Here is a 13851-nt window from a genome sequence, read left to right as displayed (position 1 = left end):
ATCAACTTAATAAAAAATTTTTAAAAATTCTCAAAAAAATATTTTACCTATAAAGGAGAAAGAATCAGTCTGATATTAGATTTCTCATATGCAACATCAGAACTTGAAATTACCAGAATAATATCTAGAGGAATAAAAGAAATGCAACCCAAGAATCCTATATTTAGCCAAGGTATCATTCACTAACAAAATTCAAGAAACATATTTTTGGATATGCAAGGATTCAAAGAGTATATATATCATCCACGTACTTGAGAAAGGACTCTAACCTAAAAGCAAATAGATGAGATTGAGGAGGATGAACAATTTAGGAAAATAGTAGTGGGGAATGAACTTTGAGTTCCCTTCCATCCTCCGTCATCACTTTCCTTCTCAAATATTTAGAAACATAAACCTAAATAGATGATTAGAGATGCTTTGGGATTATAAAATACAAATGTTAATTCTTGAAAGAGAAGAGGCATCCATAAAGGAAATACTATTAAGAACCCAAAATGACGATGAAAATACATTATCAAAATCTGTGTAACGGGTAAAGCAGTGGATTTTATAGCTAAAAATGCATCTATTAAAAGGTTTAAAAGAAGCGAGGCTTAAAATTAATGTTTTAATCTTCTACTTCAGATAGCTAGAAAGAGAAAATTAAAGTCAAAGAAAGAAGTAATGAGTAAGTATAAAGCACAAATCAATTAAATATTTAAAAAGATTAATATTAGAGAAAGCCATCAATTTCAAAAGTTGATTCTTGAAAGGGTTATTATAGTTTTATGTCAGACAACATAGAGAAAATTAATAAACTCCTAAGAAACACGCCTTTCTAGAAATGGCACAAGAGTCCATTATTTAAAATGCTTTCACATGATGAAAACTTCAGGCCCAGATGATTTCACTACTAATCTACCAAGCATTTAAGGAAGAAATTAGATCACACACAAACTTTATAATAGACTAGAGCCTGAGAATATTTCCTATTTTGTTTGGTGAGACCAGCAAAACTGTGATATCAAAACTGACAAGGATATTGCAAGCAAAGAAAATTACAGACCAACAGCCCAAATGAAAAAAGACATAAAAATCCTATCAGCAAATCGAATCTATAAATAAAAAGAATATATTATACAGAAGTGGTATTATTTCAATAGATAAAAAAAAAAAGGACTTGATAAATGTCCCCTCATACCACATATGTTTCAAGATTGTAACAGAGGTCCAAGTCCATGCAATATGGAAAGAAAAAATAAAATATCAGAAAAGAAAGAACCAAGGTTTCAAGACATACTAAAAATCTATAATATATGTGTAATAATAATAATAACACAATAATGAACGCAATGTAATACTTAATGAAAGATCACAGACCTGAATATAACAGCTAAAACTACAAAGCCCCTGAGAAAAAATATTCAGGACACTGAAGCAGGTAAAAATTTTGACAAGATATGAAAGGCATTAAACATTTTAAAAATTGGTAAACTAGACTGCACCAAAATTAAAAATTTCTACCCCAAGTACACCATTATAAAAACAGAATAGCAGCCAGGAACTGGAATACACACACACACACACACACACACACAAAGAATTTATACCCAGATTTCTAAAAATCACTCATAGAAAGGTGAACGACCCAATTAAAAAATGAGTACATGAATTGAACAAGCGCTTCAGAAAAAAAGCTAGCTAAATATGAATATCTGAATGTATAATATGCTTAACATCATTATTTATCAAGGAAAAGTCAATGAAAGCAGTGAGACTGGTTAAAATAAAAATGATAATATGAGGTGTCAGCAAAGATGTGGAACAACTAGAATACTCATACATAGTTGGCTGAGTATAAAATTAGACACCCACTTTGGAAAACTATTCAATGTTTCTAATAAACCTATTCCATGACCAGCAATTCCACGTCTAGGAATATATAGTAGTTCCCCTTTTTCGAGGGGAATACATTTCAAGACCCTCAGTAGAGGACTAAAACTGCAGAAACCAAACCCTGTACAGTTAAGAGATTAACAACGAATTAATAATAAAATAGAACAAATGTCCAGAAAAAGACTTTTACAACAACTACATTCATAAAAACCTACAACTGGAACAACCCAATGGCCAGTACCATAAGAATGATTAAACAAATTTTGGTTAACCAAACTTAGCAATAAAAGAAAATAAATTACTGATGGGCACACAATTTCAATGACTCTCAAAAATTATTAAGTTGGAGCAAAAGCAGCTAGACACAAAAGGCTACAAACTGCATGGTTCCAATTTACATTTAGTTCAAGAACAGGTAATATAATACATTCTGATAGAAATCAGAATAGTGGTGAGAGGGGTGCATGTAGACTAGAATGGGGATGAGAGAAAATTTATGGGTGGTGGATACTGTACACTTAAGACTTGTGTGTTTTACTGTATGTAAATTATACCTCAATTTTTAAAATAAATGGATGAGTAGATACTAGGCAAATGAAACAAAAAGAGAATGGAGTGGCAGTATTAATTTGTGACAAAGCAGGATTAAGGTAAAGTACTCACCTCACAAATTTTGTTGTGAGAATTTAAAAAGATAATTTATGAAACTTGTACAGCATATTTAAAGTACATAATAAATGCTAGCAGCAGTTATTATAATTTCAACTGTCCTATTTTCACTAATGCCCTGTTCGCACCAGCTATGAACATAGATATTAACTAAGTTTGCTTAACATGACTCAAAATGCAAGAATAAAGTCCATCCATCATTATAGCGCTACCTGATAATGATGAATGAAAGTTAAATGGGAAAAAATCCTGTAAAGGAAATCACAGTCTAATAGAAACAATAACAAAAAAAGAAACATTTATAAGACTATATGTTAAAAAATATGGCTGTTAAGGAAGCAGACAGGGAGTGCTTAAGGGACACTAGGAAAGGAACCGAAAAAGGCTTCAAAGAGAAGGTGATGCCTGAGGGCACAGGGCACACTATCCTTTTAGGTAAGGTATCTCTAACCACAACAGGGCACCTATCTAAGGGAAAAAAGGGGAAGATTGCTAATCCAATAACTATGTACTCAGAAACAGCTGTACTCAATAAATTCCTACACTTTACAACTGGGCAGCACCTTTTAAAGTACTCCAAACAGTTGGTTATAACTTACAGAAATACAGAACAGGAGGCAGCATATTGGATGTAGGAGCAAATATAATATTCTACCATTATAGCTTCTTTAGCAGCAATATGTATATCAAAAGATATTCTTATATCATATGGCCTGACCTGTATTATAGCAACTCTTCATCATGGACAGATCCTGACCAATGAACACCTGCTAAGCAGATGTCACATTTCTTCAATTTCTATTCAGTTGCCTTCAACCCATTTAAAATAGTTAAAAAAGTAAAATCATTATTTTGATTTATTTTAATGTTTCCAATTTAAATTTTCTACTTTATTATTTTAAAAACTTTTTGGTAAAAATGCTTTTTAAAAAGCATGTTTCTGAGAAAGGAAAAACTGGAAAATGAAACCTGTCATTTCAAAGATGATAGAAAAGAGTACATTTAACTGTGCCATCTCTATAGAAATAAACTCATCAAACTCTAATCAGAACTTCTATCCAAGTGAATTTGGATTACTTGGTTCAGTCGAATTAATATATATTTTTAATTCTTTATAAATGGATGACTGGACAAATGGCAAACTGACGTTCCTTTATGTTGCTGAACTATAATTTACCAAATTTGGGCAAAATAAATGCCAGGTAAATAATTTTAAAAACTAAACTCTTAATCTCTAGTAGATTGGTGGTACAATTAAACAAACAAACAAAAAAAGAAAACCGTATATAAAACAGAATGTATGTCACCCTGAAAGAGAAGAACAGATGATATTTCTAGGACTTGTCAGTGAGCACCATCATTCCTCACCCCCTTCACCTTCCACTGTGATTCTAACCCGATGACTTACTACTAATCTTTATCATTCCCAAAGCTTTTATTTTCTGAGAATTTTTTAAAATCAAGCTAACTACCTCACATCCCATTCATCAGGCTTCACTTGATTGCTCTAATCTTCTATTAAGGAAGGGAGGAAGGGATAGTCTTTTATTTGATATAGACTGTATTTGATTTGGCCACCTACACATTGAGGGACATTGGAAAAAGCTATACTGCCACTATCTCCTACAATACTGTTTGAAATCATACTAGTCCAGAGTAAGTTAATCATTTTTCCCTTACTTAGTAAAAGAAAAGCCAAAATGAGTTTCTGAAAATGAAAAACAACTAAAATGAAATATCAATAGATAGCAAATTTCAGCAAAATTAGACACAACTGTAGAAACAGTGAATTAGAAGAGAGAGCTGAAGAGAGTATTCCTAATCATGTCAGAGAATTAAAGATGAGGGAACAAAGATGAAAGAAAAATGCAACAGACATGAAGAATAGATTAAGAGGATCTACTGTATATTCAATAGCAGATGCTGAAGGAGATAAAAAGAGTGAATAGAGAAGAATAAATATTCAAAGAGGTAAAAACTGATAATTTTCCAAAATTGATTAAAGATATCAGTCGGGAAAAAAAGGCATAATAAAATTATACCAAGAGACTACATAGTGGACTAGAGAATATCAGAGACAAAGAAAATATCTAAAAAGTAGCCAAAGAAAGACTTTCATATATCTCTTTCTGTAATCGACATTTTTAAAGACTAATATAAACAAACAAAAGGAATAAATACAGGAGATTCAACAACATAATTCACAAACTTCATCTAATACACACATATGGAACGTGGTATTCAAAACTGTTGTACATAAATCTTTTCAAGCAAGGTAAAATATTTAAGAAAACTCACCATATATCCTGCAAAGCAAGTTTCAAGCAAGTGAAAACATAATATTCTCTGACCTCAGCGCAATTAAATTAGAAATCTTTAACAAAGAAAACTAACTCCCAATATGTAAAGAACTGCTCCCACAATTTGGAAATTTAAAATCTCACTTCTATATATCTTGTGTGTCAAAGAAAAACACAAAATTAAAATTAGAAAATACAAAACTGAAAACTAAAATAACATGTTAGTATGTAGGACACAGCTTTAGAGAGAGGGAAATTCATAGTTTCAAATGTTCAAATTAAAAAGGCAGAAAGATTTGGAATCAATGAGCTACTAAATAAAACAATTAAGCTAAGTGTCCAACTTATTACAACAGAAAGAAAGAATAAAAGAGAGGGCAAAACCAAAAAATGGTTCTTAAAAAGGCTCTGGCAAGGCTGATTGAGAAAAAAAGACTAAAAAAATTCAGTATTCAATCTTAAGTACAAGAAGGGGTCATAACCTCTGATGTAGTTGAGATTGAAATAATATGAAACTATTATAAAAATATTATGCCAAGAAAATACAAATGACCACAACTAACCAAAAGAAACAGAAAACCTGATATTTCTTTGAACATTAAAGAAATTAAGACAGTCATTAAAAATCATTTCACGATGAAAATACCAGTCTTAGAAGATTTTACCAGAGTTCTAAATATTCAAATAATTCCAATCTTATACAAACTCTTTCAGAGGAATAAAAAAGGGAGACACTCTAAGTCATTTTACAAATTAGCATAACCTATGTATAGCAAAATGTATAAATGTCAAAAACAATATTAAATGGAAAAAGCAAGTATAGAAAAATTCATACCATATAATGCCATTTATGCTATTTAAAAGTCAAAAGTAGGTAATATTAAACAATTCATTGTTTAGAAACCATAGAATGCAGAAGTGACTCTACAGGGAAAGGGTGATGCAAATGTGCAGGGCATGAAGGGTTCTTCAGCTTATTGGTGGGTGCACATTTGTTCATTTTATTATTCTTATATCTTACAGCTATATAAGATCTTTTGTAGGGATAAAGTATTTAATTAAAAAATATTTGAAAACTTATAATCTAAAAATATACCAATATTAAACTAATCATAATATAATGTGTTAAAATGCTATTCCAACATTATGAAATAAGATCTTTTGTAGGGATAAAGTATTTAATTAAAAAATATTTGAAAACTTATAATCTAAAAATATACCAATATTAAACTAATCATAATATAATGTGTTAAAATGCTATTCCAACATTATGAACCAAGCGTGTTAAGAAGAGGAGGATTTGATTCCAATTTGTACTGTGGGATGATATATAAGGAGAGGCTATAAAAGGCTTTCTACAAGATGAGACATCTGTATCTGAGATGGGATTTGAAAGATGATCGAGATTGTGTCAAGTTGAGGCTGAGGAAAAGCCATTCCAGACAGACAGTATAACACAAGCTATGGTAAATGTTCTTAAAATAGAGCCTGGTAAGCTGATGTAGAATGAATGAATGAATGAGTAGACAAATTACATGAAATGTTCAAGGAAAGATGAGTGGCTAGATGACAGGTAACTGGAGTAAGAGAGTTGAATGCCATGAAAAAAGAATAAAACACTGTTCATACATCAGCTTAAGGAACTTAGGTTTTACTCTTCAGCAATGCAGAGTACTAAAATATGGGAAAGAGAAGGAACAATATAATCAGATCTGTATTTCTGAAAGCTCATCCTTGAAACACCGCAGATGAGTTGGAGAGTGAAAGAATTTAGACATTAAACAAAGAATTTAGGAGGGAGGTTCTTGCAATTGCACAGTGGTGAAAAAGGACAGTGTGGACAAGAACTGCAAATTCAGAAGATGACAAATTCAGAAGATGGTTAAGGGGTTGAAATGAGAAGACTCAGCATAAACTCTCATGAGGAATGGAGTCAAGAACAATTACCAGGTTCCTGGCTTGCTGATTCAATGACTATTGACTAAGACAGAAAATGCATAAAAAGAAGCTGATTTGAAAGAGGAAGGAAGATTATTTTGGTTTGAGAATGTTGATCTGATCCCAGTGGAAACTTCTAGTGAAGATGTCTGGTAAGAAACAGAACTAAGTCCTAGGAATAACATGTAGGTTAAAGATAAACATTTTGGAAATCATGGGCATCAATAAATGAAGCAGCGGGAGTAGATAAGATCTCCTAAGAAAACTGTTTAGAGTATGAAGAGGAAACAAAGCACAAGCCCAGAGAACAAAAATAGTAAAAATATAGTTAAAGACAACTATAATAGTGGTAGAATTTTATCTGCTCAGGTGAAATGTTTCCCCCCACTTTGATTCCCTCCCTCCCACTTCCACCCCTGACCTATGGTTGTTGCTGTCTCCCCTTAAGAGCTGGATCTCTGAAGGTGGGGCCACTCCTCCCATGCACTCATGGTGCACACCCAGGGCCTGGGGCCCATGGCGCATGGTCCATGGCTCCACCTAGGGCACGAACCAAGGACCTTCTGTGAGTAAAGCAGACATGCTAATTACTACACTATGGAACCCCACAGGTGAAAGGTTTTTGATTTAGCAATCCCGCATCCTATCCAACCAGTGAACCAATGGTTTTTACACATTTAATTCCTCCACCTCCCCAAATTCTTTCTTTCATCTCTGAAACAACACCTTCTATGTGAAAGCTTATCTCCTTCCTTGCTTTGGGAAAGCTTTTCTGAATTAACTTCTGTACCTGAGAGAAAATATTTTACTTTATAAGTTATAAAGTCCTTGAGTTCTTATAGCTGTACTATCTCCTTATGTTTGTGTTTCTTTTTACCCTCTCCATTTACACAAGGAACTTGAGGCAATTAAATAGGGCCAAAAATTAAGTATTTAGTAGGCAGAGACACAGCTGATCAACTGATAATTCCTGTCTATAAGAACTTAAACTCCCAGATTAATTTACAACTAATTTATTTTCTAAAAAGAGCCTCTAAAAATAATTTACCTAATTTACATTATGAAGAGATGGGGAAGCTAAAATAAATATAAAGGACATAAAACTAGTCATTCACATCTATGAATTCAAGTGGTTTCAAACAAAATTTAAGTATTATACAATTAAGCTAAAATAATCAAGTGTGTAAAATATGGTACATACGATTCAAGTGACTCAAAAATCTTTAAAACTGATTGATGTATGTAAAAGATCTTCCCTAGACATAGTAAAAAAAAAAAAAAAAAAAAAAAGAAGCTGTCCTTACAACCCCCATGTTGGAATAAAACTTCAATCAAGAATTCAATGACAGACTTGTTTAATGACTACAGTCCCGAGTCAACTGAAAATCTGCAATTATACAAACTCTAAATTTGATATTTGCTTTTTAAAGAATAAGACAGGTTAAAATAGCATTTTACATATGTTTAAAAAATTCCTTGAAATTATATAATTACAGCTACTGTAAATGTCTTATTCCTTTGGTATATTTTCATGGGAATAATTTTGTTCTTTATTTTAAGATGTATAGTGCGGAGCCAGAAAACATTCTGGATTTGGAATGAGAAAAATTAATGTTGAGTGCTGTTTGCTCTGCTATTTAAATAGAGCGAATCATTAACCTCTCTGAGCATCCTTTTGCATGAAAAAAAAGTTAATATCTTCTTTAATTACTTCCTAGGACTATCTGCATCAAATAACATTATATATATGAACTCATTCTAGCTTTAAATAATCATTGGTATCTCTGGCTGAGCAGTCCCAAGCCCAGCAGTAGTGACAGTCAGCCTAAGTTCGTGGCTTGGCCTCTTGAGGCACATCCAAGCCGAGTGTGTGTGGCAGTCATCTGCAGATTGCTTGGTAGCTCATGTGAAATGGCTCCAGACTGGGTACTGGTGGCAGGTGAACTTGGCCTGCAGCAAGCCCCGCAGGGAGTACCACTGGCCTGCACATCCAGTGGTCAGCTTTAGTCTGAGCCGGAGCACCACTCAAGGCCACATCTAAGCATGACACACCAAAAGGGCAGACTGAGAAGGCATCAGAGCCTTGCTAAAGTGAATCCTGCTCCAAAGAGTCAGTCCCTGTGCAATAGCTCCTCCACTAGTCACTGGCCAGTCCTCACATTCGATAAGCCCAAGGGTCAATCATTCCAACTGACATGCAAACAGAAACCAAGGCTCAACTACAACAGGAGGGTACACATAATCCAAAAAAAGGACACACCTGAGCACCCATGTCTGGTGACCAGGGAGACTGCCCCACTGAATCTCAATGGACCTACTGCATTATCAATTATTAAGACCAGGAGACCTAGTATAAAAACAAACACAGGGAGGAAGCCAAAGTAGAAGACAAAGAAACATGTCCCAAATGAAAGAACAAAACATAGCTTCAGAAAAAGAACTAAACAAAATGGAGACAAGCAATCTACCAGAGACAGAGTTCAAAACACTGGTTATAAGGATGTTAAATGAACTTAGGGGAAGAGTAGATGAACTTAATGAGAACTTTAACAAAGAAACAGAGAACATAAAAATGCAGATAAAAAACATAAAAAAGAACCAGTGAGAAATGAAGAATACCTTAGGAGGGATCAACATAAAGTAGATAAAGCAAAGGATTGAATCAGAGATTTAGAAGATAAGATAGCAAAAAAAATCACCCAATCAGAAAAGAAACAAGAAAATAAAAAAAAATAATAAAAAAAAAGGAGTGTTTAAGGGGTTTCTGGGACAACATTCACATCAGAGGGGTACCAGAAGGACAAGAGAGAGAGTGAGGAATCAAAAAAAAAAAAAAAGAAATCTATTTGAAGAAATATAGAAAACTTTCTGAACCTAGTGAAGGAAAGCAAAGAAAGTCCCAAACAAGATGAACCCAAAGAAGCCCACATCAACATATATCATAATTAAAATGCCAAAGGTTAAAGAGAAAGAGAGAATCTTAAAAGCAGCGAGAGAAAATCAATTAGTTACCTACAAGGGAGCTCCCTTGACACTGTCAGCTGATTTCTCAATAGAAACTTTGCAGGCCAGAAGGAACTGGCATGAAATATTCAAAGTGATGAAAAGTAAGGAGGTACAACCACTCAGCAAAGCTATCATTTAGAACCAAAGGACAAATAAGGAGCTTCCCAGACAAGAAAAAGCTAAAGGAGTTCATTATCAAGTCAATATGACAGGAAATGCTGGAGGAAGTTCTTTGAAAAGAAGAAAAAAGAAAAAAAAAATTATAAGTATGAATAATAAAATGGCAATAACTATATACCTATCAACAATTATTTTGAATTTAAATGGATTAGGTGCTCCAATAAAGACAGGGTAGCTGAATAGATAAGAAAACAGGACCCTTATATAAGCTGCCTACAAGAGATTGCAAGGCACACACAGACTGAAATTAAAGGGATGGAAAAAAGTGTTTCATGAAAATGAAACAAACAAACAAAAAAGCTGGGTTAGCAATACTTATGCCAGAAAAAATAGACTTTAAAATAAAGGCTGTGACAAGAGACAAAGAAGGACCAGTAATCCCACTTCTGGGTATTTTATCTGAAGAAATTTAAAACACTATTTTTAAGGTATAGCATTATGTACAATAGTCAAGATATTGAGTATACCTGAGTGTCAATCAATGGATGAATGGATAAAGAAGAGCTGGTACATATATGCAATGGAGTATCACTCAACCATAAAAAATAATGAAATCTTGCCATCTGTAACAACATAGATGGACCTAGACTAGAGAGTATTGTTATTAGTGGAGTAAGTCAGATAAAGACAAAAGCCATACAATTTCATTTATATGTGGAAAATAAAGAACAAAATAAAAAAATAAATCAGAAACAAACTCACAGATACAGAGATCATTTTGATGGCTGCAAGATGGGAGTGGAGTTGCGGGGTCGGTGAAAAAGGGGAAGGGCTTAAGTATAAATTGGTAATTACAAAAGAGTTGTGGAGATTTAAAGTATAGCATAAGGAATGCAGTTAATAATAATGTAATAACTATACGGTACCTGATGGGTACTAGATTTATCGATGCTATCACTTTGTAAGTTATATAAATGTCTAATCACTAGGTTGTACCCCTGAAATTAATATATCGTATGCCCACTATAAACTGAAATTTTTTTTAAAAATTCAGAAAAAAAATTCTAATTCTGAATGTGAGAACTAGCCTACCATTTAGTCTAAGTTGCATTCCCAAATTCTTCATATTAGCTTGTTCTCAAAAGGATCTGGAAAAAGACTAAGAAGGATACCTAAGTCTCTTTATATATCAATTTTATTCTACTTCTTAATAATATAAACTGAAGCAATATATAGTTCCTACTTAAAATTTTGTAAAACCCTAAAGAAAACCTAACTTATTGCTCTGCTATATACAATTCCTAATCATTTCATATATTTTTTAAATGATAAAAAGTTTCTCCAATAAATATACTGGTATTATTATTGTTGTTGCATAAGAACAAAGTGCCCATTACTTACTGCAAGAGAGTACCTTGCAATTCACAATACAAAAATTTCTGGAAATAAACTTGACTTTTGGCCCTATAATCTTAAGTCACAACATTTCTCATCAGGATGATTAATCTTTACGAAAAGGCAGGAAAACAAGACAGAGCCACCCACTTTGATATTTTCATTCTTTGAAAAAAAAAAATCCCAATTTAGCTCATGAACTAGAACTATCATTTGTAAAAAATATGCAATCTATCAAGAGTACATTTTGATTATAAGATTAACAAGATGATTATCTTTCTTACTCTTTGTGCTGAGAAAACTGTACTGACATTAAAAAGTGGTTCTAGCTTAGTTTTACTTAGAAATCTGATAAACATGCTCAGGAACCAACCAACCTCTAATAACAAGGTTACTTCACATTTTCCTTTTCTGCTTACTTAAAAAAATATACACAACAAAGTATAACTTTTTTAAAAACCTACTCCATTAATACAGGATTCATTTTTGTTCAGTCTTGCTACGGACTACAGAGTGGAGAATATGTACTTGTACTTTTCTGGTCCAAATCTGTTGTGTAACAAATATACACAACAAAGTATAACTTTTTTAAAAACTTACTCCATTAATACAGGACTCATTTTTGTTCAGTCTTGCTACGGACTATAGAGTGGAGAGTATGCACTTGTATTTTTCTGGTACAAGGTCTGTTGTAAGCCAGTTGTGTGTATGTGTACACACACAAGTGCTCAAGCACCTGTGTGCCTGCTTAAGTAGTAAAGCAAAAGGATCACTGCAGTCTTACGGAAAGGGAGAGAGGAAGAAGTGTGAATAAGCAGGAAGAGGTTTTTCTGCAGGCTCAGAGTTTGCTGTTGGCTATAAATAAAAACTTTAATCTAAAAGGAGCCAAATTTGAGATGATTCTTAAAGATTTGGGTTTAATGCCTTTCCCTCATTATTTTATTCTCTTACTTTAGAACAGCTTAGGTGAGGAGTAAATCAGCTCTAACCTTGAGAAAGCTTTGTTCTAGAGGAAAGATGAGTGTATTAAATTAATGATTCAAGGTGAGTTATGAGAAGGACAGCAATCATTCAAAGATAGGGTTGGGTGAAGATGGGGAAGGAATATGGGTGTGGGGAGAGCAAGCAGAGGGAAAAGTGTAGGAAAGCAAAAGAACGAGGATGCTTAGAAAACAGTCTGGAAACTAAGTTGATAAAACAACCAACTTGTCCATTTAACATAATTAATTTACCTGTGTTATTTTTTCTATTCCCTGGAAGTTGTGCTTTTCAAAATGTACTGCTATATTTAGGAAGGTGTGACGTTCTAGGTAGCAGCAATTACTTAGGACTATCAAAAGTTGCTGTTCCTAAAAGTGAAACAAATTTTTTAAAAATTACATATACAATTAATAAATTGAGAGTCTAACACATAACATTTATCACTTATTAACTTTAATGATAATTTTGGTGTTTAATATCAATAGCTGACACTTTGTTTTTCTTGGTCCTTCTTTCTCAATATTAATACAGAGAGAAACAATACAATTCTGTAATTCTATTAATTGCTCGTTATTATACAATAAAAAGTTAAAGAATGTTCCCTTTGAAATTTAATAGGTGTATGGAGACATAGATTGATGAAACACAGTTAAATAATAGGATCAGCTGTCAATCTAATGCTCTAATGCAAGAGAGGAATAACTACTTTACTAGTTATTCTACTTAATATTTTGTGCACAAAAAAAGCTACAAAATGAATATTTTTGAGAGCCCAGAAAAGAGAAAGAGCAATTAGGAAGATCGTTTTACAAACTATACAAATGTCTAACTAACGTACTGTATTCTTGCAACTAATAAATAATAAAATAAAACTTTTAAAAAATGAATATTTTTAAGTAGTAACAAAAATGTGGAAACTCTTAGAAAACAGTTCATAAGAGAATTATAATACAATCCATATGATGGGCTCCTTCAAAAAACTTGAGCTTTCACAGATTTTTTTTTTTAATGTAGAATAGTCTCCTTCTTACAGGGAAAGAAGGCACAGAGGCTAGGGGACTCTCCCTCAGTGTCAGTCAGAGAGAGGACTAGAGGCCTACATTCTATACTCTTCAGGATTCTAGCTACATAAAGTAATTTCTTATCAAAATTACCAGCCCCAATGCTGATGAATAAAACATCTTTTACAGTTCAGAAGTACTATTTTTGTCACGGCTATTGTGGCTCACTGAGAGCATGATCCCAGTGCTCCCTTAGGTGAAGAGCATTCTCTGGAACAAATGTGACTAATTTAAGGCCTTAGTTTAAGATCCCTTGACTAAAATCAAAGGCAAAAACCACTTTCCAGGAAAATTTTTCATCCATATTTTGTTTACTGATTCATATGCAATCAGAATAACTTAAGTTGAAGTCAATACAATAAACATGGAAATAAATAGGTTCCTGGGTCTTTGAGGTATAGAAACCACAGATGAATATATACTCCTTGAACTCAATTGCCAAGCACAGATTATATCTTCAAATAACTTCATTTAACTTCATCAAATTTTTAAAAACTTTCTCAATT

The 13851-nt window shown here is 33.0% G+C and overlaps 1 protein-coding gene across 4 annotated transcripts in view; it reads right to left on the bottom strand.

Annotated features, from left to right (window-relative positions):
* Positions 1–13851, bottom strand: part of EXOC2 (exocyst complex component 2) — a 205444-nt gene that overhangs the window by 50637 nt on the left and 140956 nt on the right. For 3 of the 4 annotated variants that reach the window (XM_039869477.1, XM_039869476.1, XM_039869479.1), the window contains exon 22: positions 12536–12652. The exons of the other annotated variant lie outside the window; for it this stretch is intronic. In XM_039869477.1, the coding sequence (XP_039725411.1) occupies positions 12536–12652 (117 nt within the window). The remainder of the gene's footprint in view (positions 1–12535; positions 12653–13851) is intronic. 4 annotated transcript variants of the gene reach the window in all.

This window comes from Pteropus medius, unplaced genomic scaffold (genome assembly GCF_902729225.1).
Source record: "Pteropus medius unplaced genomic scaffold, Ma_sr-lr_union100, whole genome shotgun sequence".
In the NCBI taxonomy this organism is placed as follows: domain Eukaryota; kingdom Metazoa; phylum Chordata; class Mammalia; order Chiroptera; family Pteropodidae; genus Pteropus; species Pteropus medius.
This window is presented reverse-complemented; position numbering and strand designations above follow the sequence as displayed.